The following is a 25,424-nucleotide window of genomic DNA, read 5'->3' on the forward strand; positions in this document are numbered from 1 at the left end:
GTACTCCTAGTCTCCTCAGGAAAGCTGCTACCATAGACATACATTCTGTGAAAACCCAAGGAGCTGCCTATAGGCTGAAAGGCAGCTTGGTGAACTGGTAATGAGTGTGCTTTACTATGAACCTGAGAAACTTTCCATGACTGTGATAAATTGCCACATGAAAGCAGACATCTCTTAAATTAAGGGTAGCATACCAGTCTCCAGGGAGGGAACAATGTAAGACAGGGTGACCATGCAAAACTTTATCTTTTTGAGATATTTGTTGAGCTGATGCAGGTCTAAAGTTGGTCTGAGTCCTGCCTTTGCTTTCAAGATTAGGAAATAAAAAGAATAGAACCCCTTCTCTCTGTGACACTGTAGAATTTCCTCTTTGGCTCCTACCTGAGGAGAGACTGAACCTCCTGGATTAGGAGCTCCTTGTGAGAGTGGATCCAGAAAAAGGAATGGAGAAGGAGGTGTAAAATCAAATTGGAGGGTATAGCCCACTTCCACAGTGTCCTGTCAAAATGCCCATTTAGCACCCCTGACTGTGTAGGTGGAGCAGGCATTGATGCAGAGAGAGGAGGAGGAGGAGGTGCTCTATGTCTATAACCCCAATTCTTATTTCTCTGAAGGTTCTGCTGCAGGGGCAGAGTAAAGGTGGGTCTGCTATGGGCGGAAGTGCTTTCTGGATGGGGCTGAAGGGTATAATCCCAAAGACTTTAAAGTTGCCCAAGCCATGGAGCTTAGACAGTTTGCTCTGAGAACAGTGAAGACCCTTTGAAGGGCAGATTGTGTAAAGTTTGTTAGATCTCTTATGGAAGCCCTGAGCATTGCAGTCAAGAGCTCCTGTGCGCGGTCACTGCATAAGCCATGAACCTAATCATCAAGTCTACGCATCCAGTGCACCCTGCAGCTAAAGTCTTCCTACAGATTTCCCTTCATCAGCTAATGATGGGAACTTCTGCCTACCCTTCTGTGACAGCATGTCTCTAAACTTTAAAATAGAGTCCCACGCGTTAAAATTATACTGACCCAAAATCACTTACTGGTTGGCAATCCTGCATTGCCACCCTCTACTAGAATAAACTTTTCTACCAAATAGCTCTAGGTTATTTTGTGTCTTTCAATTTAGAGGACTCCCCTGTTGCCCTTGTCATTCCCTTTCATTGGCTGCTGACACCACCAGAAATCTCAGGGTTGATGAGAATATAAGTATTCAAACCCTTGGGATGGAACACAATATTTATATTTCGCCCTTCTTGAGAAAGGGTGAAGGGACAAAGGGATCTACCAGAAAGCCTTAATGAGGTCCATAATTGCTGCATTAATAGGTAAGGTCATCTTTGAAGGACCTGCTGTGGCCAAAATGTCAACAGGGCAGCGTGAGGAATCTTTAACTTGCTCCCCCTGAATTTCCCGGCTAAAGGCCACCAAGAGCTGCTAAGGAGGATGGCCTTATAGTCACCTGGGGGAGGCTAAATGCTGGAGGAGACTCCCTCATCAGGAGAGGAAGAAGTCAGCACAGGCTGAGGCTACTTCTTCCTCCTCCACTAGCTGTCCAGAAGGGCCCTCCTGAATTGCTTCTTGCTGCTCGGTACCAGTGCAGGTATCGGGCTCAGGAACAGATGGTGCATTGTGAGTAGGCATTCCATATCTCTCCAAGGACACAGAACCAGAACATGTGTATGACCTAGAAACTGGGGGGAAATCCTACAGGTTCCAAGAAGGCTACTGGAAGAGGTGGTGAGCCCCACTGACCCCCTGGTCACCCACCCGATGGTACTCTTGCTGAAGGTTCCCTAGCAGGGTAGTAGGGCTTTGGTGGAGAGTAGAGAGAGTGGCTATGAGGCTGGGAAACAGAAACCAATCTCCTATTCAGAAGAGGACGACTCTGCCTCTGCTGACAAAGGAGTGGCTGCTCTCGACAGTGTCAGAGCACAATGTCAAGTCAGAGAAGGACGCAGCTCAGCCAACCCTGGAGGTTTCCCCTTTGACAATACTGACAGACAGACACTACTGCAGTTTGAGGCGATGAAGGTTTCCGTTTTGACAATACTGACAGACAGACACTACTGCAGTTTGAGGCCATGGAGGTTGCCAGAGCACTAAGTGCTACACTGATGCTGCTGTCCACTGGTACCAAGAGTGCGGTGTCCTGGCCTACTGGAGATAGATACAGAGATGCTCAGCAGATCGCTCACTGATGCAAATACCTCCCTTGATGGTACCTGCCTCGGTGCCAGATTCAAAGGTGCCGGAGAAGAGGAGAGCTTGTATTTCAGCTGCACTCTACTTTCATCTCCAGGCCTAGAAGACTTCGGTGCCTGCGCCCTTCCTCTCTCGGTGGCCTGCTTAGAGATCTTATGCCTCTTCTTAGGTACCAGGGACAAAGAGCTGTGTTGGGAATCAAGCAACATAAGAGGTGCACTCCTAAGCAATGCTGACCAACTGGATTCTGACAGAGATCTCAGGGCCACCTCCATGAGTAAAAACTTTAGTCTGGCTTCTCTGTCTTTCTTTGTCCGAGGCTTAAAGTCTTTGCAGGTCTGACAAACAATCCTGAATTTGAACTTCCCCTAAACATTTCAAGCAGCTTGAGTGTGAGCTCCTCATGGGCACTGGCCTAGCACAAGAGAGAGAGGTCTTGAAGCCTGGTGATCAAGACATCCCTCAGTACTAAGTAACGGAAAACACCCCAAACTGGGGACCAAAAAGGAAAACATACTTAGTTTATACTGTAAATAGTGTATTAACACTACATATCTAGAAAAATATCTACAGTTAATTTACAATGAACACACTGAGAGAGCACTTGCTCAGGCAAGTCAAGCAATTGCAATGACCGTCACAGGCAGTAAAAAGGAATTGAGGGAGTTCGGGTTCCTTTATACTGGCCTGCCTGCAGCAGCAGAGAACACTTGAGCCGCTTCTATGGTACCTATGAGGGAAAAATTTCCGATGACTGTGCGCAAGGTACACACAGTGGCGGATTAATGATTTTGCCGCCCCTAGGCCCTGAAATAATTGCCGCCTCGCCCTGACTCCACCCTTTCCCCACCCCCATTCCAACCCTTTCCCCAAAGTCCCCGCCCCAACTCCACCCCCTCCCTGCCCCTATTGGATCCCTTCCCCAAATCCCTGCCCCAGCCCTGCCTCTTCCCTCAGCGCGTCGTGTTCCCCCTCCTCCCCTTTCCCTCCCTGCCCCATGAAACAGCTGTTTTCACTGCGCAAACGCTGGGAGGCAGGGGAAACAGGACGTGGCGGCACGCTTGTGGAGGAGGCAGAACCGAGCTGGAGTGGCGGGGCAGGGCGCTTCTCCGTGGGTGCTCAAATTTGCCGTCCCTGCAAATTTGCTGCCCTAGGCCTAGTCGGCCTAGGCGATAATACACCACTGGGTACACATACACCAAGAGTGGAATGGCCATGTGCAGTCACTCGAAGAACTTGAACTGCCTGTCTAGAGTAGAAGGGACAAAAATAAACATAATTTTAGGTTCATTTGTGTATTTGCATATAAATCTGAAAATAAGTATCAGCCTCCATACCTACAAACAGAGCTGCAATGGGGAGATCCAGCGAATAAATCAGAAAATCGTCATTATGTTAACCATGCAGGTCAATGACGTTCAGGTTGCAGAGTATGATGTGTTTAAAATATGCTGCTTCACTGTGGGGTAAGGCAGAGTGCACCATTTGCTAAATTTTGTCTTTATGAAAGAACCTCATTGGTAATCAGTAAACACTGGGTAAAATCTACTCTGCTCTGATAACTGTTACCATTTTCAATGAACAATTAATAAAAATGAGCTAACTTCAGCACTGACTGGCCATTTTTAATGACTAATATTTGCAGAGATGACTAAGTTTAGAATTCTTTGTGTAGCCAATTTGCAGCTGGCCCATTTTTGTTGGATTATTTTTATTTTTTTCCATACACTCCCTTCAAAGGCTTTAAGATTGTCAGTTCAATTGCACAGATGTCAATGGTCAGAGAGTGACAGAAGGCTCCCAATACCTGTGACCTGCTCCAATTCACACCACAGAGAGCAGACTGTCACACTTAAACTGGGACTGTTTCTGACAGCTGTGGAGATATAATTTAGCACTGAGAGCATTTGAGACCTTCTACACTTATTTCAGGCTTGATAAACCATCAAGAAAACCTGCAGATTATTAAATAGCTCTACTGGAAGCAAGTCTAATCAGACTTTTCTAGCTGAAAATACTTTGAGAAACCTCATTGCTGCCTCCCTCAGCTTCCTTATAAGCCAGTTGTAAGTTTACATTTCAAGACACTTATAAAAAATTTAAAATCTTGTATTTTTTATTTGCAGAGTGACGCTCAGTCAGTTAACCAGCCATGATGGCATTCCATGTGCAAGTGTTGATACATTTGATCGCTTGAACATTGCATATTTATCATAACCGACATTCTCTGCATATCTTTCTTTGGACTGTTATGCTTTCACAAGATGCGCTTGTGTCTTGGAGATTAGAATCTTAGAAGGCACAGAGTTGAGAAGCTTGAGATTGTGGAGTAAATTGGCTGGACCCTTCTAAAATGGTTAGCAGTGAAATAGAAGAGAGTGCAGAAAACAAAACCACAAAAATGATTTGAGGATTAGAGAAGCTGAAAGAGCTCAATTTATTTATCAAAAAGTAGGCTGATTTGATTACAGTATATCAGTACCTTCACAGAGCGAATACAGGGTATTAAAGGGCTTTTTAGTTTAGTTGAGAATGAACCAGTGACTGGAAGCTGAAGCTAGACAAATTCAAACTAGAAAATAAGGTACAATCTAACAGTGAGTGGTTAACCATTGGAACAAGTTTCCAAGCAAAGTGTATTCTCCATTTCTTGCTATCTTCAAATAAAGAATGTATGATATTCTGGAAGAATGCTTTAGTCCAGCGGTTCTCAAACTGTGGGGTGGGACCCCAAAGTGGGTCATGACCCTGTTTTAATGGGGTCGCCAGGGCTGGTATTAACTTGCTGAGGCTTGGAGCCAAAGCCCAAATCAGCTGAGGCCAAAATCCAAGGGCTTCAGCCCTGGGCAGTGGGCCTGAAGCCTTTGGGCTTCAGCTGTGCCCCCCTGCCCAGGACAGCAGGGCTCAGGGCTTATATTCCTCCTCCCTACCCCGCCACACCCATTTTGGGATCATATAGTAATTTTTTATGTCAGGAGTCACCGTGCAATGAAGTTTGAGAATTCCTGCTTTAGTCAAATACAATTTATTCATTCAGGGTAACTGAGTGAATTGTGTGCATTTATTGTAGAAGTTGGCTAGATAATCTAATCTGTTATATAAGAGAGTCATTTCAAAGAGATCTCGTTTTCTTTGCAGGAGCAAAATATTGATACCAAGGTCAAGTTTGACTTCTGGATATGCATATACATCTCCAGTTGAAGTCAGTGGGAGCAGTATGTACATATCAAGATGGCTGTACAGTTGTCTTACCACAGTGAAGGATTAAGTTTGAAATAAGCAAAAGCATTGGTATAAGGCAGGCTAATTTTAGAGTTGGTTTTGGGAATCTAACCACTAACTGTATATGATAATCAGCTCTCTTATCACTTACCACCATAGGACTTTGGAAATAAAATATTTCCGTGCTAGAATAAAGTTTCCACAACAAATGTCAAAAGCCAGTAGTATTAATTCTATAGGATCCAGCCCCAGACAATGCCACTCATTTTCATTAGAAGCCACTACTTCATGACTGACTTCTTAGCGGATGTTCCAAAGAGCACATCTGACATGGTCAATAGCACGGACTTCAGAAGCAGTTGTCAACTGAGAAACAGACTAAGTGGGACAGAACAGAAGGCACAAACAATTGGCAATGGACCTGAAATGATCAAGGATAAGCAAAATACAATGGACTGGATTGCAATACGCCCTAAAGGCAGCCATTGACGGACACCGGCAGAACTACTTCAAGACAAAATCCTGCTCCTGACCAGAAGCAGACAGGTAGGAGGAATGTGAAAGCAAAAGGAGACCTCATGTGTGTAAAGATGTAAGATGTAATGAAAGAATTACTGTTATAAATGAAATAGATCACTAGATTTATAAAGGCCTTCATTCAATTGGTTTAATTCATTCTTTGCTTTGGAATTCTCCAAATCCCTGATCCCAACCTAGGAGATGGACACAAAACCAATACACACATACAGTATTTATTTTTAGTCAGTCTGCACTCCACCAAAGAGCTCATTTCTTAGGCTGGTTAATAGCAAATATTTGTTCTACTCCGTTCTACAACATCATTTGTCACATGGCAAGTAGTTCACACGCCACTGAGGTGAAGGGAGGGAAGAATTCAGAGCTTGGCAATTGCACTACACTGAAACATCTTTGCAATGGGGATAGCATAGGTTATATCAGAAGTGAAACTAATGCTGGCATGTGTTAGCCTACCCCATTGCATCTCCCAGATCTCATGTAATTAATGAGCAGAAAGGCATGATATATCCTCTGACTGTGAAAGTGAAGAACTTTGGGACAAGCAGCATTTGCTCATTCCCCTTCCTGGACACTGTCCCTTGTGCCCCAGGAGCTTGCAGCCCCACTGCCTAGAACATTGCAATGGCGGCACAGAGAGCTGCGGCTGCGGGGGTGGGAGGGGCCGGGGGCTAGCCTTCTGGGCCAGGAGCTCTGGGGCCAGACAAGACAGTCCCATGGCCTGTAGTTTGCCCACCTCTGATTTAAAGTGTTCCTTCCTAATGGCAAAAAGTAATTACACGTTTGAGGGAGTTTTTAAGAATCTTTTTAAAGAACTAACTTCTCCTCCTAATACCAAAATAAGCAACATGTCACTGAAAGGTACTCAAACAGGATATAGCACCAGTACATAACAGCTTATAATAATTTTTATTAGAAAAGTTATACATACAGCATCACCTATTTTCAAGAATATCAACCTTGAAAAGCAACAAAAAACAGACTAACAAAATGTGTAACAAGAAACTAATGACCTTTCTATAATTAAACACTCAAGTTATCTACAATGTCTTTTTACAAAGGGGCAAATCATGGTTTTACAGGCACATTATGTTGAAAATAAAGCTGCAGTAACTATTTTATACAATTAACTTTTTCAACAATTATTAAAACACGGTCATTATGTAGTCTCAAATTTTTAAAACATTCACATAATTTTACACTTGAGTATACACTGAAATTTCAGAGTCCCAAAAGAGAATCATTTCACAAAAGTGCCAACATTAAAACCAGAACTTTCAGTGTGAATAATTTTGCCCTAAAAAAGTTAAGATGTGTTTCCATAATCAACATATTCACATAATTTCTGATACTATCTGGTCCTAACAGTAAAGCTTTTATTCTTTATAGTAAAACCCAATAGGACTTATTTTGCAAAGCTGTTAAAATGTTCTGAACAGAAGAGTGTGCATCATTGGAAAATTGTTACTAAAACTATAAATATATCTGAAGAGCCATTAATACACTTTACACAGCAACATTTGCTTTAAGTGTAACTATGTCTGCTTACTATGTATACAGTTTGCTGTCCTTTCAGTACAGGTTGTGTCTTGATTTAATTCAATATTTTACAAATGCAATCTGTTCAACTTCTCCTATGCTCATCTCCATAGGCCTGCACAATGTCAGAAAATATACAATCCAGAAGTCTGTTCTTTAAAAAAGTTTGGGGTTTATGTACAGCTCTATCAAACCTAAAGCATATGGATATTTTAAGTTTTAAATGAAATTACTAGAATTATTTGCTGCCTATTAACAGTAGCTAGCCATTATCAGTAGTGGACCGCAATGAGGTGATAAATGAAAAGGAATGTTTTGTCTAAGATGTTTTACACATACTCTTGTCCTTCTGCAGAAGTAGGATCAGTTATAGGAAGTGCTTTCCATAGACATCTGTTTTCCTTTAGCATCAAGGGCTACAAAATCCTACTGCAAAAATGACAAAGCAAAGTTCACATGCCAGGCACTACCATTCACACTGGCAGCTGCAAGAGACCCATGGTACTCTGGAAGAAAACAGACACAAACCTAGGAAAGGAAAATTTCGTTACTATGAGAAGCAGACAGAACATATTAGACAAGTTTGGCAAAGTTTTTAATCAGACAATAGGTTGGCCTTTCAGGTTTACTTGTGTAGGTTAAAAATATCATTACTCAATTAAGCTAGTCAAATTATAGTAAGACATTTTCATTGTCACAACATTACATGCACCAATATTGCACACATCTGCTCTGAATAAAACAATCTTTATCTGGGTCCTTGAATTGCTTGTCTTGTTTTTGCAGTTGGAACTCAAGCCATCCACCCCAGCAGTGTCACTAAAAATGAAAGTGGTAAATTTAAAATACAAGAACCAAAACCAAAAGAAAACCAAGGACTTTGTACAGACAATTAAAATCTAAATTTTCTCCAATGGTCTTGTGGGCCCTACACATGGGGCAATACATATGCACTAGTGAAATTAACACTAGCTATGATGTATCTAACCATTCAAATAATATGGAATCTGGGACCAGGTGTTGCAATGATGTCACTGTATGGCTCTTCTTGTGTCAGCTCTATAGCTTGCTGCTTTTTGAGTACCAAGAAACTGTAGAATTTTGCTGCCGCTTGTTTTCTGTTTGTATTTCTGCACAGCTCAAGCAAACTGATAGATTCTGCTCCAGTCTTCGCAAGAGCCCTCTGGAAAAAAAAAAAGAAAGAAACACACAAAAGTTGGTTGATACCATAAACAATCCCTGCAAAATTCTACATACCCAATTATGATCAACACTGATTAGTACAGAAGTCAAATATTGCAAAAGCTCAGAGCGTTGTGGGTTTGGTGTCAAGGCACTCATCACTAATGGGTGCAGGATGTTTTAATCAGCAGGGAGGGGCAGCTATATTCAGGATTTGAGGTTCCACTTAATGTCATCCACAGCTGCTGGGGCAGGAGACTTTACTTCTCCTCCAACTCAGGATACACTGGCTCTCAAAGTAATCCACACTTTAGCAGGGAGCACACCTGTGATAGATGTGCCACTAGTTCTGCCAGAAAGAACAATTAGAGAGATATAACAATACATGTGAGATCAAGTAACTTCAATCCTTTGGTAGAATCCCAAGCCACTTAAAGCCATATGCTTGCCTGTGATTCAGTAAGTATTTGGGAGAAGAGGCATATTACAGTAATCAAGTAAAGGACAAGATTTTCAGAAATGACTAGAGATTTTGGGTGCCTGTGTTTTTGGATGCTCAACTTGAGATTATTATTTTTTTTTTTTTTAAAGGGGGCTTGATTTTCCAACAATGGGTACTTCTGAAAAAAAAAATCAGACACCTTTTCGGTGAGAGCATCCCAAATCACTCCTTTTTTTCAAAATTGCTAGGGTTCAAGAGAACTGAGATTCTCCTAGCGAACAATACTTTTGTAATGACAGACCAAAGTGACAGCTTCTGCTGAACATAAATTACAGTTAGTAGATATACATGTAGAGAACAGTCTGCCTTACAAAGTCTATTGGATGGGAAAAAAATCCACGGATAGTCAAACCAAAACAGAAGTATCCACAAAGGGGTTTGCATGAGTTTAACTAAATTAATTTTATTCCTTTAGTTAAACTGATTCAACTTATAACAGATAAGCCCTAAGGTGGAACTCTGGCATTGTATTCAGAAGAAAGTTAGGATGCTTCTGAACACCAGCTTCATCTGTGAAGAATTTAGTCAAGACAGATCACTGACGTTCAGTTTTCAGAATGAGAAAATCAGTGATATCAACTAAAACTTCCATGTATGAAGTGAGCTCACAGGTTCAATGCGACACCAAAAGGAGCTTTTATCAGCAACTAAAGCCACATTAATACTGCACAGGACAGGCAGTCTTTTAAATAGGGTATTATAAATGCTCCAATCCCCCCTTCCTCAAACAAATATTGAGAAAGTGGGTTATCTTCAGTGTCTGTAGAAATTAAAGAGCTGTCAAATGAATTGAGGGAAAAAGGAATCCAGACTGACAGGTCAAGGAGATCAAGTAATGAGTATAGGGGGCCTTTTTTGTATCATATCGCAACGATTTTCTGTTCAGATCTGTGCAATCTTATGCCCAAATGCAAACTAGTACTCATGTCAAGCAGCTAGGGTTCAGACAACTGATCAGAAACCCACCCCCTCTCCCCAAGAATTATGCCTACAAAGGGATGACTTCTAGACTGAGATGTAGCAAGGTGATTTGATTCCGGGAGTTCAGTTCAAACTTACCTACTGACCTCCCCAACAATGTTGAGAATCATATTTATTTCAACCAGGAGGACTGAGAATGCGTGCTTCTCATGAACTTGCTCAGAGAGATTTTGCTATGAGAAAGTAGTAAAGTCATATGGAATTTCTTCTATAGCTTTTAAGAGACTCTCCAGTGCAGTTTTTTCCTGGTGCTTTGTGTGGAACCAGTATTTTGTTGTTCAGAGACAGGAACAGAACTGTTATGTCCTACTCAAGATCAATCTGATCCAGGTGCTCCAGATTCAGGTAGAATTCATACAAATTCACTGTCAGTTAAGTGTAACAACATCTTGAGACATGGCTTTATCCCACATTTGTAGGGTTTCCTGAGACAGCAGGAATGATTTTGTTTTTCTGCAAACTGATATAGAATACAGTGACTTGACTCTCTGAATTAAGACCAACTTCAGGGATGCAAGTTCTTCGAAAGGTTCCCTCAGACAGTTGCTCAAGCAGCAGACTGAAGGTCAGGATCTCAGTCATGTATGTGTCTGAAGTATGTGAGAATGGTAGGAAGCACAGCTGTTTCTAGTATATATGATTGGGTGTGAATGGTCTTTTCAATGCTGACCTGTGTTTATATGGTTCTTGGCCAATTTCACTGAGTACTGCTTCTCTTTGTGGAAGTGGTCAAGAGTAGTTCCATAACTTGAGATATTTGCTAATGAAGGTTAGGAGTTCCGAATGCGGTCTGCAGGCAGCTGAAAGAACTGGAGGTGCCTAAGTTCCACTGCAGGAGCTGGTATGCGTTACTCGGAAAACAATTAGGAATTTGAGTTTTTGGAGTTCCTGCCTTTGCTGCAAGCTGAAGTACAGACCCAAAAGGTAGAACACAGACAGGTCCCACAAGTATCTGGCTCAACTGTCCCTCTATTGAATTGTTTACTTCTAGAGAGTGCTTTCAATGATTTACTTAATCACAACCTACACTTTTTCTATGCTCATTTCAAAATCCAACCTTTAAACTGTCAACCAGGTATGTGGGGTCTACTGTCAGCCTAGCTTTTACTTGACCTCTTCATTGGTCAAAACACGCTAAACTGGTTCAAGAAGTAATTTTAAAGATAAGTCCTATATGTACCTGAAGACCATGAAGCATCTGCTGAGTTCTCTTATTCCATCTTCTTTCTTCTTGATCTTGATCACCCCCCGTACCATCTTCTTCCTGTAGCCAACAAAAAATTCACACTTAAAAACACTTGTAGGCTTAGGTTAATATTTACACACTTAAAGTTTGAAATGAAATCCATGTTTCTAGAGTTGTTTTCAAGCACTTCTCTCCTCAAGCCAATCAAGAATTTGCTGGAAGGTCACGATGGCTTGACTTACAAGGGATGAAGAAGAATGGCAACACATACAAGGAAACTGGATATCCCGGTGGGACTAAAAATAATTGACAAAAGGCTGCTTGCCTGCCCTTAGTGTATGTTAAAGATATGTTTACACAGCAATTAAACACCTGAGGCTGACCCATGTCCAGTGATGTGGGTTTTTGCTGCAGAATTGTCATGTAAACCAGGGGTCGGCAATCTTTCAGAAGTGGTGTGCCGAGTCTTCATTTATTCACCCTAATTTAAGGTTTCACATGCCAGTGATACATTTTAACATTTTTAGAAGGTCTCTTTCTATAAGTCTATAATGTATATAATTAAACTATTGTTCTATATAAAGTAAATAAGGTTTTTAAAATATTTAAGAAGCTTCACTTAAAAATTAAATTAAAATGCAGAGGCCCCCGGACTGGTGGCCAGGACCCGGCCAGTGTGAGTGCCACTGAAAATCAGCTTGCGTGCCGCATTCGGCACGCGTGCCATATGTTGCCTACTCTGATGTAGACATTCAGATTCTTGGAATCCCATGAAACAGGTATAGAAAAGTGATTTGCTCAAAGCTACAGAGGAAATCTATGGCACCATTGAGACTAGAACTTCTCTCTCTCTCAGTGCCCATTCCTGCACTTCAACAGCATCGTACCTCTCCTTATGGAGAGTAAGCTCAACTTTTAAAGGAAATGTTATACATTCTAAAAAGAAGCACTTTCTGAAACACTGAAAATGCTAGGTAAGATTGCAAGCCAAATCCCATCTGCTTTAGTAATCTTCAAATATTTAATTTCCTTTTGCTTCAATTAACACTGTTCAAAGCAGGATGAAAACTAATTTACAGGCTGATTTGTGGCTTTCCTACTGTCCCACCATCACTGTGTTTAAGCAAAAAAAAGCCACTGCCAATTGGCAAACCCAGGAATTGCAAGCTTAAGGAGATGTCCTTATTTCCAGAACTCTAATGTGACAGTTATGGGTTTTCAAAACTACATTTTGGTGCCTGTCTGATCCTTTTCATTGTACCACACTAGTTATATGTACATTATTCCTCAGTGCATGCACATGGCTTTTTTACATGACCACAGTGCTATGTAGACAACATTGTCAGTTTAAAACCTACACTGCAAAGAAGTATCTTCACCTAGGCCATTCATGCCTTATTTTTTAAAATTCCTATTACATTAACACTCAAGAGGCCACATCAAGATCAGGGATCCTTTTCAAACACAAGTTACAATCTTTGTTCCAAAGAATTTACAGTCTAAGAATGAATTTAATTAGTCACGTATACTCTGTTTACTTTTAAATTTTCTCTCAGCTTGTGCAATGGAAATCATTTAAGTCAGTTTCAGGACCATTATTATGTAATATTTGTGTTTCAAACGCCACAACAGAGTGCTTAAAATTCTACAAAAGAATTTTAGATTTGTGAAAATGTTTAACTGGATCTTAAACTTTTTTTTTGTAAAACTTGTTTTTACAAAATTGATCAACATTTAAAATCTGATAACACCTCCTGAAGTTCAAAACATAACACGTATAGCTGTTAACTGTATGTTAAGTACAGCGAATACCTCTCCAATCAGTTGAGCAGCTCATCAAGTCAAGCATGCAATCAGGAGTGTTCTCCATCTCTCAAAGTTCTACCCTTTGTCTCACTCCCCAAGTAACCAGAAAATGCTTCCTTAGCTGAAACAGTTTAAGGGATGTCACAAGTAAAGTGATGGCAGTAAAAATATCTTCAGGAACTCCATTGACTATTTCCTATGTAAAATCTATAGACTGATCCTCAAGAGCTCATGCCTACCTCCTCCTCTTCTTCCTCTTCCTTCTCTTTTTCCTTCTCCTTCTCTTTTTCTGGCAGAAGTTCCAGCTCTGGTATTAGTTGGCAGATATTTTGAGGCTCTTCTGGTGGCATTTCTACAGGTGGCATTTCCAACTGTTGTAATGGCTGAGGCTTTGAGAACACACAAGATATTAAAGTTAAATGGGAATTATCATGAAGATTTCAGCTACTGCAACTTCTAGGACTGAAAATCTTAAATATACGATTTGGCATCTTTATAATCCCACAAAATTAAACTTAATCCAAGTTTCTACTTTTCAGACACTTGCTACAAATAATCCAAGTGTTCTTTGCAAAGAAATACCACATTTATTTTCCTTAGCTCCCCATAAATACCTCTAATTTAGATTCCATTAAACCTAGAAATTCTAATAAAATATTAGTAACAAGTCTGTTTCCCAAGAAGTTGGTTTAGTACAACATCCTGGGAACTGATCTTACTACAGAGAAATATGGTGTACTTTGGATTAGATATAGTTTTAAGATCGCCCAGTTAGCCAGATGCATTGTTGTATAAACCCCATTGTCAACTGATTGGGGAAATGCCTCTTCAATGCATTAAAACCTACGGTGGCATCCTCTGTGGGATAAGAGTGAGGACACTGGTATGAAGGCACTAACTAATATTTTCAGAAGTGACTTACAAATACGGTACTGAAGACCCCATTCCCCACAGATCGTGGAGAACTGAAACACACCGCTTGCTAAACACTGAAACAGAGGTATCCAAGTTGTTAAGTGCTCCCCATCCTTATAAATGAAGGGTGAAGACAGACAATTGAGGTTTTTCTTGCCAAAATAGTCTGCCAACAAGCAATTCTTTACACCAAGATAGACAGCAGCACAAGCAATACTATAACTGTGTGTTGCATTGAATTATATCATGATGAAACCTGCATTAAATTACATCATCTATTGAGTGGTTATAGAAGCAACTCTCATTGTAAGAAGTATTCCAAACATGTTAACAAATGCATTGGGACATTCTCTTTCCTTTAAATGTAAGAGCTTAGCATAGCACCAGCTTTTCCCATATAGACCTTTTTACCATGACCTTACTGTTTTGGGGCTGGTTTTATTTTTACTCAAATTCTGTAGGACATGGTCCCAGAACCACCTTGATATGTTTCTGTGGGGTGGGAGTTGGGAGAATTGCTTTGAGGATTTGTAGCAGAGACTAATACCATTTCCTTCCCACCAGAGAACGTTATCTGTTTCTGGATAAAGGGATGCTACAGGCTCTCTTTACAGAGCATATAGTCACCACTCCTGTGTAACTCACATCTTCACTATAATCTTACTCACAGGTAATACAGGCTCTGGTTCCACTTGCTGAGCCTTGCGCTTCACGCCTGTTTGAGGTGGTGGGGGTGGCATGACAGATTCATCCAAGTTGGTTCTGCTGCCTTCCATCATTGATTCCTGTAGGCGGCTTGGCTCTTCCAAGATAGGTTCATCTATATTTTGTGATATTCAATATATTTTATAAATAGATTTTTGATTCCATTGTATATATAGTTTATAAATAATCATGTCACTTCTTAAACTCACACCAATCAACTCACAGCACCTCCAGAATTTACAATAATTAGGTCCATATTTTCATACTCACACAGTTTTTGTACTGATTTAATTAAAATTGACGCAAAAGTCAATTCAGTTAAATCAGTGCTAATTTATGTACAGACCAGCCCTTAGTGCCCATTTAATCCACTGGACATAACCGTCTCATGTAAGTCTGCTATACTTAGAAAAGATCTACCAACAAAGGAGTTACTGACCGTAGCAAGCTATACAATGAGTAACTACAAAGCCCTGAGCTATATAACCTAGGTAAATGTTTCCCCTCTAGTAATTTAATATAAAGGACAAATCCAAATGAAAATTAAGCTTTGAAAGGAAGTAGAGCATGTTGTTTAATGAGTTACAAACCAATAACATCTCGTTGTTGCTGCTGCTGCTGTTGCGGTTCCTCTCTGGGCACTTCTGGGTTTTCAAAGTCTTTAAGGAACTCATCCAAGTTATCAGCTTCTCCACCTTTCCTCCTCTTTCTGAGGTCTTCTGGTACAAGAGGTGTAAGACAGCGAGTAAAAAGCTGTAAGAAAAAACAATCACTCCTGTAGACTAATAGTTCTCTGATCTGTAGTTAAACACACAATTTTTCACATTATATTTGTTGCAGAGATGGACTTCTCATTATGTGCCCTTGTTCTAAAAAGCTTCTTTCCCTGAATGTTAAGAAATTATTACATATCAGCAGGCTTGGCCGAATCCAATTTTTTTTTTTATAGCTTCGACTAATACAGATGTTCCTTTTTAAGCATTTTTAAAATTTTTAATTTAAAATTTTAATTTAAAATTTAAAAATCGATTTAAATTTTTCATAGTTATGCAAAATCATAGTGGCCAGACTATACCTATTTAATGAAAGTAGATGTTAAGAGTCAAAAAGGTAAAGATTAATAATAGTCTAATCAAATTGTCAGCATATATCGAAACAAAGTAAATAGCCTTAAATCAAACTAAGTGGTCACACAACACTTTTCTTACTTTCACTATCTGCAAATTTCAGTCAGATGAAAATACTTTTTTCTTGGCTTGTGTGGGTGGCGAAAAACACTACTGATTGACATTTACTGTTAAAAATCTAATCCTTTCCAGCCTACATATCAGTGACTGAACTATATGCAGACTCCAGAAGTTTGTTTTCAGTTGAAGCAAATTTTCAAAAATGTACTATTTACCAGACGCTGCTAATGCACATTTTTGCTTGCTATATAAGCTTTCAGCCTCACCCACATGATCAGTTCTTAATGTAATTCATTTAAAAATAAACCTTCAGAAATCTGTATTACCTTCAATAGCCTGTTGTTCCACAAAGGCTGAGCAGGCAGAGAGAAAAGTTTTTCAACTCCTCCCGTCTCTTTCCACATCATCAATTTCTTAGTGGGAGGTGCTAAGTCCAAAGTAGTGACAATATCAGAGTAGTCACTTAATTGGGCTCTAATAGTCTTGCTATCCAGCTCTTTCACGCTGTCTACAATCAGTTTTCTCTTCCTCTTTGCTTTGGTTTCCTTGACTGTTGAAGACAAGAGAGAGGAAAAGAGAGACTTGATACTATGTTACAGTAAAAATCCTACAGGCTCCTAAGAATTCCTTAAATTTAAGACAGTAAAATTTCTTAACTTATTTGGTGGCAGCACTAAATATTTGTACAGTGCTTATAAGATGTGAACTGATATTAGCTTTTAATGTTACCCATACTGTAAACAAGTAAATACCAGTCATTTTGCTAGCAACTTAACTATGCTACTATCCATTTTGACCAGAGAAACAAGGAAGTATTTTAGTAATAACTGAACTAAACTTTTTTCCTTCACGTCAGCATGAGTTGCTTCTTATACACGCCAGACAGCTATGTCCTAAATATAATTAGTATGCAGATTTTAATTTGTTTCAGTAAGAACATGCCTGATTTAACATACAACAGTTGTTAGATAACTAGACAAAAAAAACTTCAGATTCTGCCTTAGCAAGGTTGATATTCCAATATGTTCGACTGCACTGTATATGCTCCAAGCAAGACGGCTGATAGTGAATTTCTTGGGAAAGTAAGACAAAATTCCATGTTCTGAAAAGAAAATGACACACACACACCCCACTAAACTGAGTTAGCAATAATACCAAGAGATTCATTTCTGTTCCACTAACTCAAGGTTTTCCTAGATCAAAAAGGTCTCAAATATTTCAATTAAAGTGTTCTCAAATGGCTCACTTACCAGTGATGTCAATAGGCTCCAAAGCAAAAGCTTCTTCTTCATTTGGAACCAGTGTTGTTTGATCAGTCATAGTTGGTAATGGTTCAACTGGATCTACTGAGTCTGGGCTGTCTGGTCCACCCACTACCAAACAAAACAAAAGTTAAACATCTTGGACTAAGTTGGAACACAAAGAAAACACCACAATATATCAACAGGTTCAACACAAGCTTTTATAAACTTCAGTCGACAACGTGTTTTATTATGAAACTAAACAATTCCTAGTGGTAGTTTTAAAAATGAAACTTAGTCCTAGATTAAATACTCACTGGATACGTTATCATCATCATCCAGATCATCATGGGGAGGCTGTTCTGGCATCATTACCCCACCTTCTGAGAGAGCAGGTGGGTCATCAAAGATGCCTCCATCATTATTACTAAGAAGTTTGTCATCTGAAATAGCAACAGAAGAATCAATTGTGGTAGTGTGCATAAACAAACCAAAAAACCCCCAAGTAATCAAAATGTTGTACACTTATAACAGCACAGGAAACTAAAGTACTAAAGATATACAAACTATTTGAATTTTTTTGTAGCAGTCATGCTCTGTCAAAGGAAAAAAATGTGTTTTTTTAAAGTGAAATACAAACAAACATACAATATTAAGTCAAGTTAGTTATCACACTTGTGTCTGTTTTATTAGTATGCTGTTATGTTCTGACTACCCATTTATACTTAATGTTTGCATGTTGCATGCAAAGCTTAAGTCTGTCATGCAAGAATTCCACAGGATTTTTTTTTTTAAAGTTCAGGGATCATATTAAAAAGGATCGAACACTTAACAGTCTCACTGTATAATTTTAATCCTTTCCAAGGAAGTCAGAGGGGTTTAAATGAGGCAGAAGATTCACATACTAGTTTCTCTTCCAAGCCTCACACGTACAGTGGAGTGCCTTGAATTTGGGAAGTGATTTAATTCAAACTGCGTATTTTAAAATAAAATGGTTTACTGGGACAATAATTAGACACTGTACAAACAACAAAAAAACATGGCCCTTGCCCCAGAGAGCTTACAATTTAGACAGAAGACAAGGGACAGTTAACAAAACCCAGCTGCTACACTAAATTTCTCAAACATACCCAATATTCCTCCATCATTTCCTTCTCCAAAATTGTCATCCTTGTATTGGTCTTCATATTCCAGGTGGTTAGCTTTCTCATTAAGATGACTGGTGCTCTGTTCAGGCTCCAGTAAAAGATTGGATGCACTGGTACTCACTAACATGTCATCCTCAAATGCACTACCTTCTCTCATCATCTCACGATCATCCATTCCAAAATCACCTGCAAGAATATAATTTTAGCCAAAACAGATAAACAATTTAGGTTTAAGCAAACCAACAAGCAGATCATTAATCACTTCACTTAATCTATGAAAAAAATGACCCACTAGATAATTTTGTTCTATAATTGTAATTTCTCAGTAAATTTTAGAACTATTTCTGTTCACCAAAATGCAGTTATATTTCTATAGTTTTCAACTCTTTTACAACTTATCTATTAATTACTTTCTTCAATATAGAGTTAATGGCGGACGCACTGAAGACACTTTCTTCAGTGCTGTTTTAATTTCATGGGTTCGTTCAAAACAAATTCCTCTCTTGTCCTCCTCCTGAAGTTACCTATTGAGAATGGCTTCAGTACTGCACCAAAACATTTAAAATACTCAAGAGCCAGCAAAACCTAACTTAGTACATATATTAAAAATATTAAAGCATTTTACCAAAGTCATTATCCTGAAGAATACTGATGTTGCCCACTTCTTCTCTCATTGTAATTTCTTCCACTCTACTCTGGTTCAAACTGAATTGTTGAGCCACATCAATATCGCTTAAATAAAAAGAACATACAGTTTTAAAAGACTTTCCTTGATTATATTTGATCAATTTAAAACAGTTTACAGGTTACTTAACAGACTATTGTTTTATTATGAAGCCTGTCCACAGAAATATATTGTGCACTTGTATAAATACAGTCATGAAGACAACCCTAAAAATGTAACAAACAACAAATATGACTTTAGGATATACTAAGAGTGAGGCAATAGAAAAAATTGAGATCAGCTTCTAGAAAGCTAGGAATAAAGAAAAGCTATAGACATACTGTCTCTCTTGTGGCACTAAGGTTAATTTTGGAATAACATAAGCTCCCAAAAGTATTTATGAAATTCAGCGGTTACATTATCTATATTCAGCAAAAGTTTAAATTTATACAATGCACAGCAAAGAGCATTAAGCTAAATGGTTAGGAAAGCGTAAATAACTTGGAACATATTGTGATTTATTTCTCAATTTACACAATGTATTTTAAATTTAACTGAAAACCAAATAAATATTGGCATAACAATTTGCATTCCAGGAGTTCCATAGGCAAAACAATCCAGGCAAAAAAAGTAATTAATTTTTTTAAAAAGGTTAAGTATCCAATTTGAAATGGTACTTATCTGCTATTGTTCGTGTTAACTAATAAATTTAGATTTGAAATTGCTACTCCAGAAAAGCAAGCCTACTTTAGTAAGAGAAAGTAAGCTTACTCTAGATCAGGCAATGGCTGGTCAAAATCATGAAATTCCTCAGGTAAAGTGATAGCATTGTAGGCAGCTTCTCGATTTTCCTCAGGCAAATCAACAACACCTGAAAAGGAGACCACTCAGACATAAGTTTCTATATCTACAGAAAAGATAGGATTTTCTTTTTTCTTTCCAACAAGCTTGGTGTTGGCCTCTCTGCTCCCTTAGGCAAGACTCCCATTGTCTTCAGTGGGAAAACACCAAGCCAATACTCAACGATTCTGAAAAATCCCACTCCAAATGTTTTTGTTACAGATGAAGGTTAAATGCAATAAAGCAGGCAGTGAAATGTCACTGAAAACCATGGCCATATACTTGAGACTCTGGATCAGAAAGGGAGATCCAAAAAAACTAAATAAAAATGCTACATACTTCAAGTCTCAACATTTTTTTAAAGCTGTTTTGTGCCAGTTTTCAAAAATATGCCACTATTAAAAAAAACAACTGGATTCCTAAAGTTAAGTCCCCAAGGCCACATTTAGGCACTCAGAAGTACCGAGCACCCAGAAGCTTCCACTGAAGTCCCTTCCAAACAATTTCAAATTGGCAAAAAATTTTAATAAATTCCCACACTAAAATCAAAGATAATCAACTAAGCTACTCAACTTAAAGTTGGGTTAAAAATAGTTTCAGGTATTAACATTTGTTCCCTCCTTCCCCACTTCCAAGCCTCCCTGCCAATTCTTCTGCTTTTACGATCACATTCTCCTACTTAAATTATTTTTCTTTGTTGCTGTGTGAAACATCCGCACAATAGGAGAAACTGACTATCCTAAGGAAAACAGTCATACCGAGTAGACATCAAATACTGTAACATAAAATACACATACTGAAAAAACATTCCCTGCAGTGACTGCAGCTTAGGTATTACTTTTACAATTGCAGACCAAAAATGTTTAGGCACAAGGAATAGAATTATAAGATAGCATCTCTTTGAACAGCTTGCTTCTATATTTCCCTTTTTCACCTCCTGCCTGCATGGCCTCTTGATACTCCACTGGTTCCAAATTCCCCTCAGTGCTTCCAAATTGCATGTGCAGCTATTTAACAAGCAGCACATCCCCATATCACCTGCTGAATAGGTCTTATTGACAAGAGTGCTGAAACCTTAGTCCAGAACACTCAACTGAAGCAGTGCTAGGGGAAGAAGCAGAATTTCAGCCAGTCAACTGAAAGATGTTACTTCCCTATGCAGAGGAACACAAACTTCTCTTATTTTAATAGGAGCAACAGGAATATAAAATGGTACGCGTGCTTATTAAGTCTCACTACATATTGTAATGTAACTTGTGGGGAAAAAAGTGTTTAAGATACATGACAAGTACCTGGACGAAAAGCCATCTTGATCTTAATGAAGGCTTCATTACAGTCTGCAAGAAGGTATTTAGCTTTCCTGTGGTAGATTCTAACAACTCCCAATAAGAGATGTCCTGAGGTTCGAAGTGCCATCTTCACCTAAAAATATATTTACTGATTGCAACAACAGGTATATCTTGTTTATAAAAAAACAAACAGTACTTTCACAGAAGAAAAAAACCTCTAGCAAGACTGGCTTGCATTAAGTTTTTCTTATGATATACTCCTTTTACATCAATTTTAGGATAAACAGTAAAACATCTCAAAGTAACTTTATACTGCCAGAGACAATATTAAGCAACATGAAGTAGTTTGCAAACCCCATCCTTTCAACTAAATCTGAACAGCCATTTGTTAATTGTACTTTGTACTATTTCAAGAAATATCTACAAAAGTAATACTTAATATAGCGTATGCGTTCAAAAAGCTTTACAATCAGTTCCTACAGAGTGATGCAGCTAAGTATTCCAATGCTATACATGGGGAAACTGTCCAACCCCATGGAGGGAGACAGCATCAGAGCCAGGATGAGAATTCAGGGAATTCCTAGCTTTAAGCCCAATATTTTGATTACCACACACTATTAGTATAAAGTGGCATGCAGGTTTAGTTTGTTATTTTTGCTTAGGGGAAATGAAGAGAAGGCCTGTTACGTTTGCAAACAAAGGGGTATTCATTGAGTCGCATGCCTAGCGATTACAGTAAATGCTTTATTTCCTAAACATTCAAACTTAACTTTATTAATTAAAACTGAAACATGTCACTTTGGAATAAATTAGCAAGCAGCACACAAAACCAAATCCATCTCACTGCATCCTGTATAGCTCCTTCATGCCTGTGTTTCTTTGGTTAACCTTCAATCCTGCTCAAATTTGTGGACATCACCAAGATTTAATAGATGGACAATGAGGTCCTCCTGGTCCACTACAGGGGCCCCAGGCTCTATGATAATACAAAACAAAGAACAGAACTAAACTGCATATTGAACCAGAAATAAGGTTAAGTGACTGCAGGCAATGAGGAAAGATTTTCTAATAGTAAATCTAGAGTTTCACACCAAAACAGGAAATAAGACAGCGCAGTTAAAAATTTTGGGTAGGGCACGAAGAAGCAGCTGTACCCATCACATTAAAACAAATTTGTGTTCCTCTTGTCACCAAGTCTCTAAAATGGTTTCAGTGTTATTTTTCTATGTAACCAAGTATCGTATTTGCTGTAGGGAAGGTGTGTGATTAATCAAAAGATGTGGCCAGGAAAGAATATCTTCAGTGGCTCATAATCTGAAGAAGTTTAAGAACTGTGTTGACGGATAAGTGGAATAAGATTTCCCAGGAAGATTAAGTCCTAAAACTTCTAACCTCAATTTAACTGAATTACTACAGATACCCAAGCTTTTCATTACACACAATAATAAAAACTCTTCTAAGCCTCCAGAAACCAGATAAAAACACACAACTCCCCCCTCAAAAAAAAAAAAAAAAAAAAAAAAAACAGATTTTAAGAATGCCTAGCTCTGAAAGTCTTACAAAAATCCTTGCAAGCCTCAAGGCAAATGCATAACCCCGTGAGTGAGCATTTCCATTGCCTTCGTTCTCATCCTCCTTTCTCTGACTCCTCTCTGGGTTGTCTAATGAGGTTCTTGTCTTAACTAAGGCTTTGTCTACACTGGCAAGTTTCTGCGCAGTAAATCAGCTTTCTGCGGTGTAACTCCCGAGGTGCACACACTGCCAAACCACTTAGTGAAAAGCCACCCCGACGAGAGGTATACAGCTTTCTGCGCCGAGGCTACAGCGCCTCTGTGCCAGTGTAGACACCTGGTCGATGACAGCACTGCAACTAGTCTCTGGGCGGTCCCACAATGCCTGTTCTCACCTCTCTGGTCATCGGTTTGAACTCTTCTGCCCTGCCAAAAGTGCCGAACTCTGAGCCCCACCCTTAAATTCCTTCGGAATTTTGAAAGTCCCCTTTCTGTTTGCTCGGTGATGTGTGCAGTGGTCTCAGCATATCTTTCCAGGTGACCATGCCTGCTCCACGGATCGGACAATCTCCTGCTTGGAGCAATACCGAGCTGCTGGACCTCATCAGCATTTGGGGAGAGGAAGCTGTCCAGCTCCTGCTGTGCTCCAGCCGTAGGAATTATACCACCTATGGACAGATTTCACAATGCATGACAGAAAGGGGCCATGACCTGGACACACTACAGTGCATGGTCAAAGTGAAGGAGCTGCGGAACGCCTACCACAAGGCAAGGGAGGGAAACCGCCACTCCAGTGCTGTGCCCACAAGCTCCTGATTCTACAAAGAGCTGGACATGACACTAGGTGGTGACCCCACCTCCACTGCGAAGGCCACTGTGGATACTTCGGAGACTCGCGTGCCAGTAGAGAGTGGACTGAGCCAGGAGGAAATCTTGGACGAGGACGTAGAGAGGGACCCAGAGGCAGAGGACAATTCGGGGGTCAGAGATGCATGCAGCCAGGAGCTCTTCTCTACCCCAGAGGTGGCAAGCCAGTCACATCGATCGGAGCTTGGCAAAGTGCAAACAGGAGAGGAGACCCTGGTAAGTGGCTTTGATTTTAGGAATCATTGAAGCAAATCGTTGGGGGCATGAGAGTTGCAGAAAGTAGGCTTGTGTCTGTATGATGTGTATACCACTACATGCCTAGTCTGAGCGGCGGAAGAGTGTTTATTCACTCCCTCACTTCACAGGAATCTGCCTCAGACCTCCATGAAACGCTCATGGACATAACGCTCATGGACATACTGGGCAATCCGCTGCCGCAGGTTCTTTGGCAGAGCTGCTTTGTTTCTTGCCCCATTAAGAGTAACTTTCCTGCATCACGCTGCCATCACTGCACTCTGCTGTCACTAGGGACCATTGCTGCACACAGGCAAGCTGCATAAGGGCAGGGCAGAATCCGCAGTTTTGGAGAAGACCGTCCCTTGATTCCCTGCTCACCCTCAGCAGCGAGGTAACTTCCATAATGAACAAAGTCTGTGGAAAATGCGGGGACAGTAATGATTATAAGCCTCCCCTCCACCCCCCATAGTGCTGGCTCTCCCCAAGAGACAGGTGCCCAGTGTACAGTAGGGCCTGGAACACTGATTTCCCCTGCCCCTGTGGTTACTCGTCACTTTGGAGGTCTTGTGGCTCATGTGTGCTTGCCTGGGTTCAGCCAGTTAGTGACAGGTATGTGAACAGCGGCTGTGTTTTAAATCACTGAATCAGTGGTCTCTGTGTTGCAAACAATACTGCCGCTGTAAAACGTTGCATTTTGGCTTCACAGATGAGAGGCTGGGCTCCTGTGCTCATCTCTTTGTTATCACCAGCTGAACAGCTTCGCAGAATTGGAAAACGGCCACGAAAAACTAAAGAGGACTTTCTGCATGATGTACTCTGCGGTGCGCCAAAACGAAGCCTCGGAGCTGCTCTTAAACATTATCGAGCGCCAAGTGGACATGCTCCAGACGCTACTAGCACTGCAAACCAAACAACTTTGCACTCACTCTCCCCTGAAGCGGCTGTCGCAAAACTCTTTACCATGCTCCCCCTCAGACACCACCACCACACTCTTACCAACCTCCTGGCTCCAGTCTGCACACACTGCATTCCACTCCTGCCCCATCACAGTCCAGCCCTGCGGACTCCAGTACCCACTGCACTCAACATCCGTCCCTCTGCAGTGTAGCCTTGCTGAAGTACAGTACGCACTGCACTGTACTCCAAAGGACAAGGTTGCATATGATACCTGGACATACACATCTTTGACCGTCCTGGGACTCTGCCTCCTCTTGGGACCCTCCCTGACCCCCTCCCAGTGCTGATGTGTTTTTTTGTTTGCCTCTCTCCTCCAGTTTAATAAAATAATTGTTTTGGTTTCAAAGCAATCTTTATTCCGTTAATTGAAAGCAAACAGAGCCCTGCAAAGCAACAGGCAATTTTCTTAAACCTTCACAGTGCATCGTCTGCACCAATCACAATCACCTTCTAGCACTACAAGCATTGCACTCTTGAACATAGCAACAAATATTAGTGGCTTTCAGTTTCAAATTCAGGGTGGATAAAAATCAATGATTTTTTTAAAAAATAAATAAATAAAATTGGATTTAAAATTTAAATAGGTTTTCCCATCAAAAAACATTTTATCAAAAAAATCTGATCTAAAGAGTTTTAATTAAGATATATCTTTGAGCTATAATGTCTCATCATGGAAAAGGGATCATAAATTCTAATTCTATAGTATAAGACAATACAG

General features: G+C 40.0%; 1 protein-coding gene across 3 annotated transcripts in view; it reads right to left on the reverse strand.

Moving 5' to 3' along the window:
• Window positions 1-6,839: 6,839 nt before the first annotated feature.
• The window catches only part of RAD21 (RAD21 cohesin complex component), a 32,830-nt gene continuing 14,245 nt past the window's right edge, over window positions 6,840-25,424 (reverse strand). For all 3 annotated transcript variants that reach the window (XM_050940933.1, XM_050940934.1, XM_050940935.1), the window contains 12 exons: window positions 21,138-21,267; window positions 19,777-19,876; window positions 18,967-19,073; window positions 18,324-18,527; window positions 17,511-17,636; window positions 17,203-17,325; window positions 16,279-16,502; window positions 15,356-15,518; window positions 14,729-14,880; window positions 13,385-13,534; window positions 11,334-11,417; window positions 6,840-8,671 (listed from right to left, as the gene is read on the reverse strand). In XM_050940933.1, the coding sequence (XP_050796890.1) occupies window positions 8,480-8,671; window positions 11,334-11,417; window positions 13,385-13,534; window positions 14,729-14,880; window positions 15,356-15,518; window positions 16,279-16,502; window positions 17,203-17,325; window positions 17,511-17,636; window positions 18,324-18,527; window positions 18,967-19,073; window positions 19,777-19,876; window positions 21,138-21,267 (1,755 nt within the window). In that variant the 3' untranslated portion in view covers window positions 6,840-8,479. The remainder of the gene's footprint in view (window positions 8,672-11,333; window positions 11,418-13,384; window positions 13,535-14,728; window positions 14,881-15,355; window positions 15,519-16,278; window positions 16,503-17,202; window positions 17,326-17,510; window positions 17,637-18,323; window positions 18,528-18,966; window positions 19,074-19,776; window positions 19,877-21,137; window positions 21,268-25,424) is intronic.

Source organism: Gopherus flavomarginatus, chromosome 2 (genome assembly GCF_025201925.1).
Source record: "Gopherus flavomarginatus isolate rGopFla2 chromosome 2, rGopFla2.mat.asm, whole genome shotgun sequence".
Lineage (NCBI taxonomy): Eukaryota > Metazoa > Chordata > Testudines > Testudinidae > Gopherus > Gopherus flavomarginatus.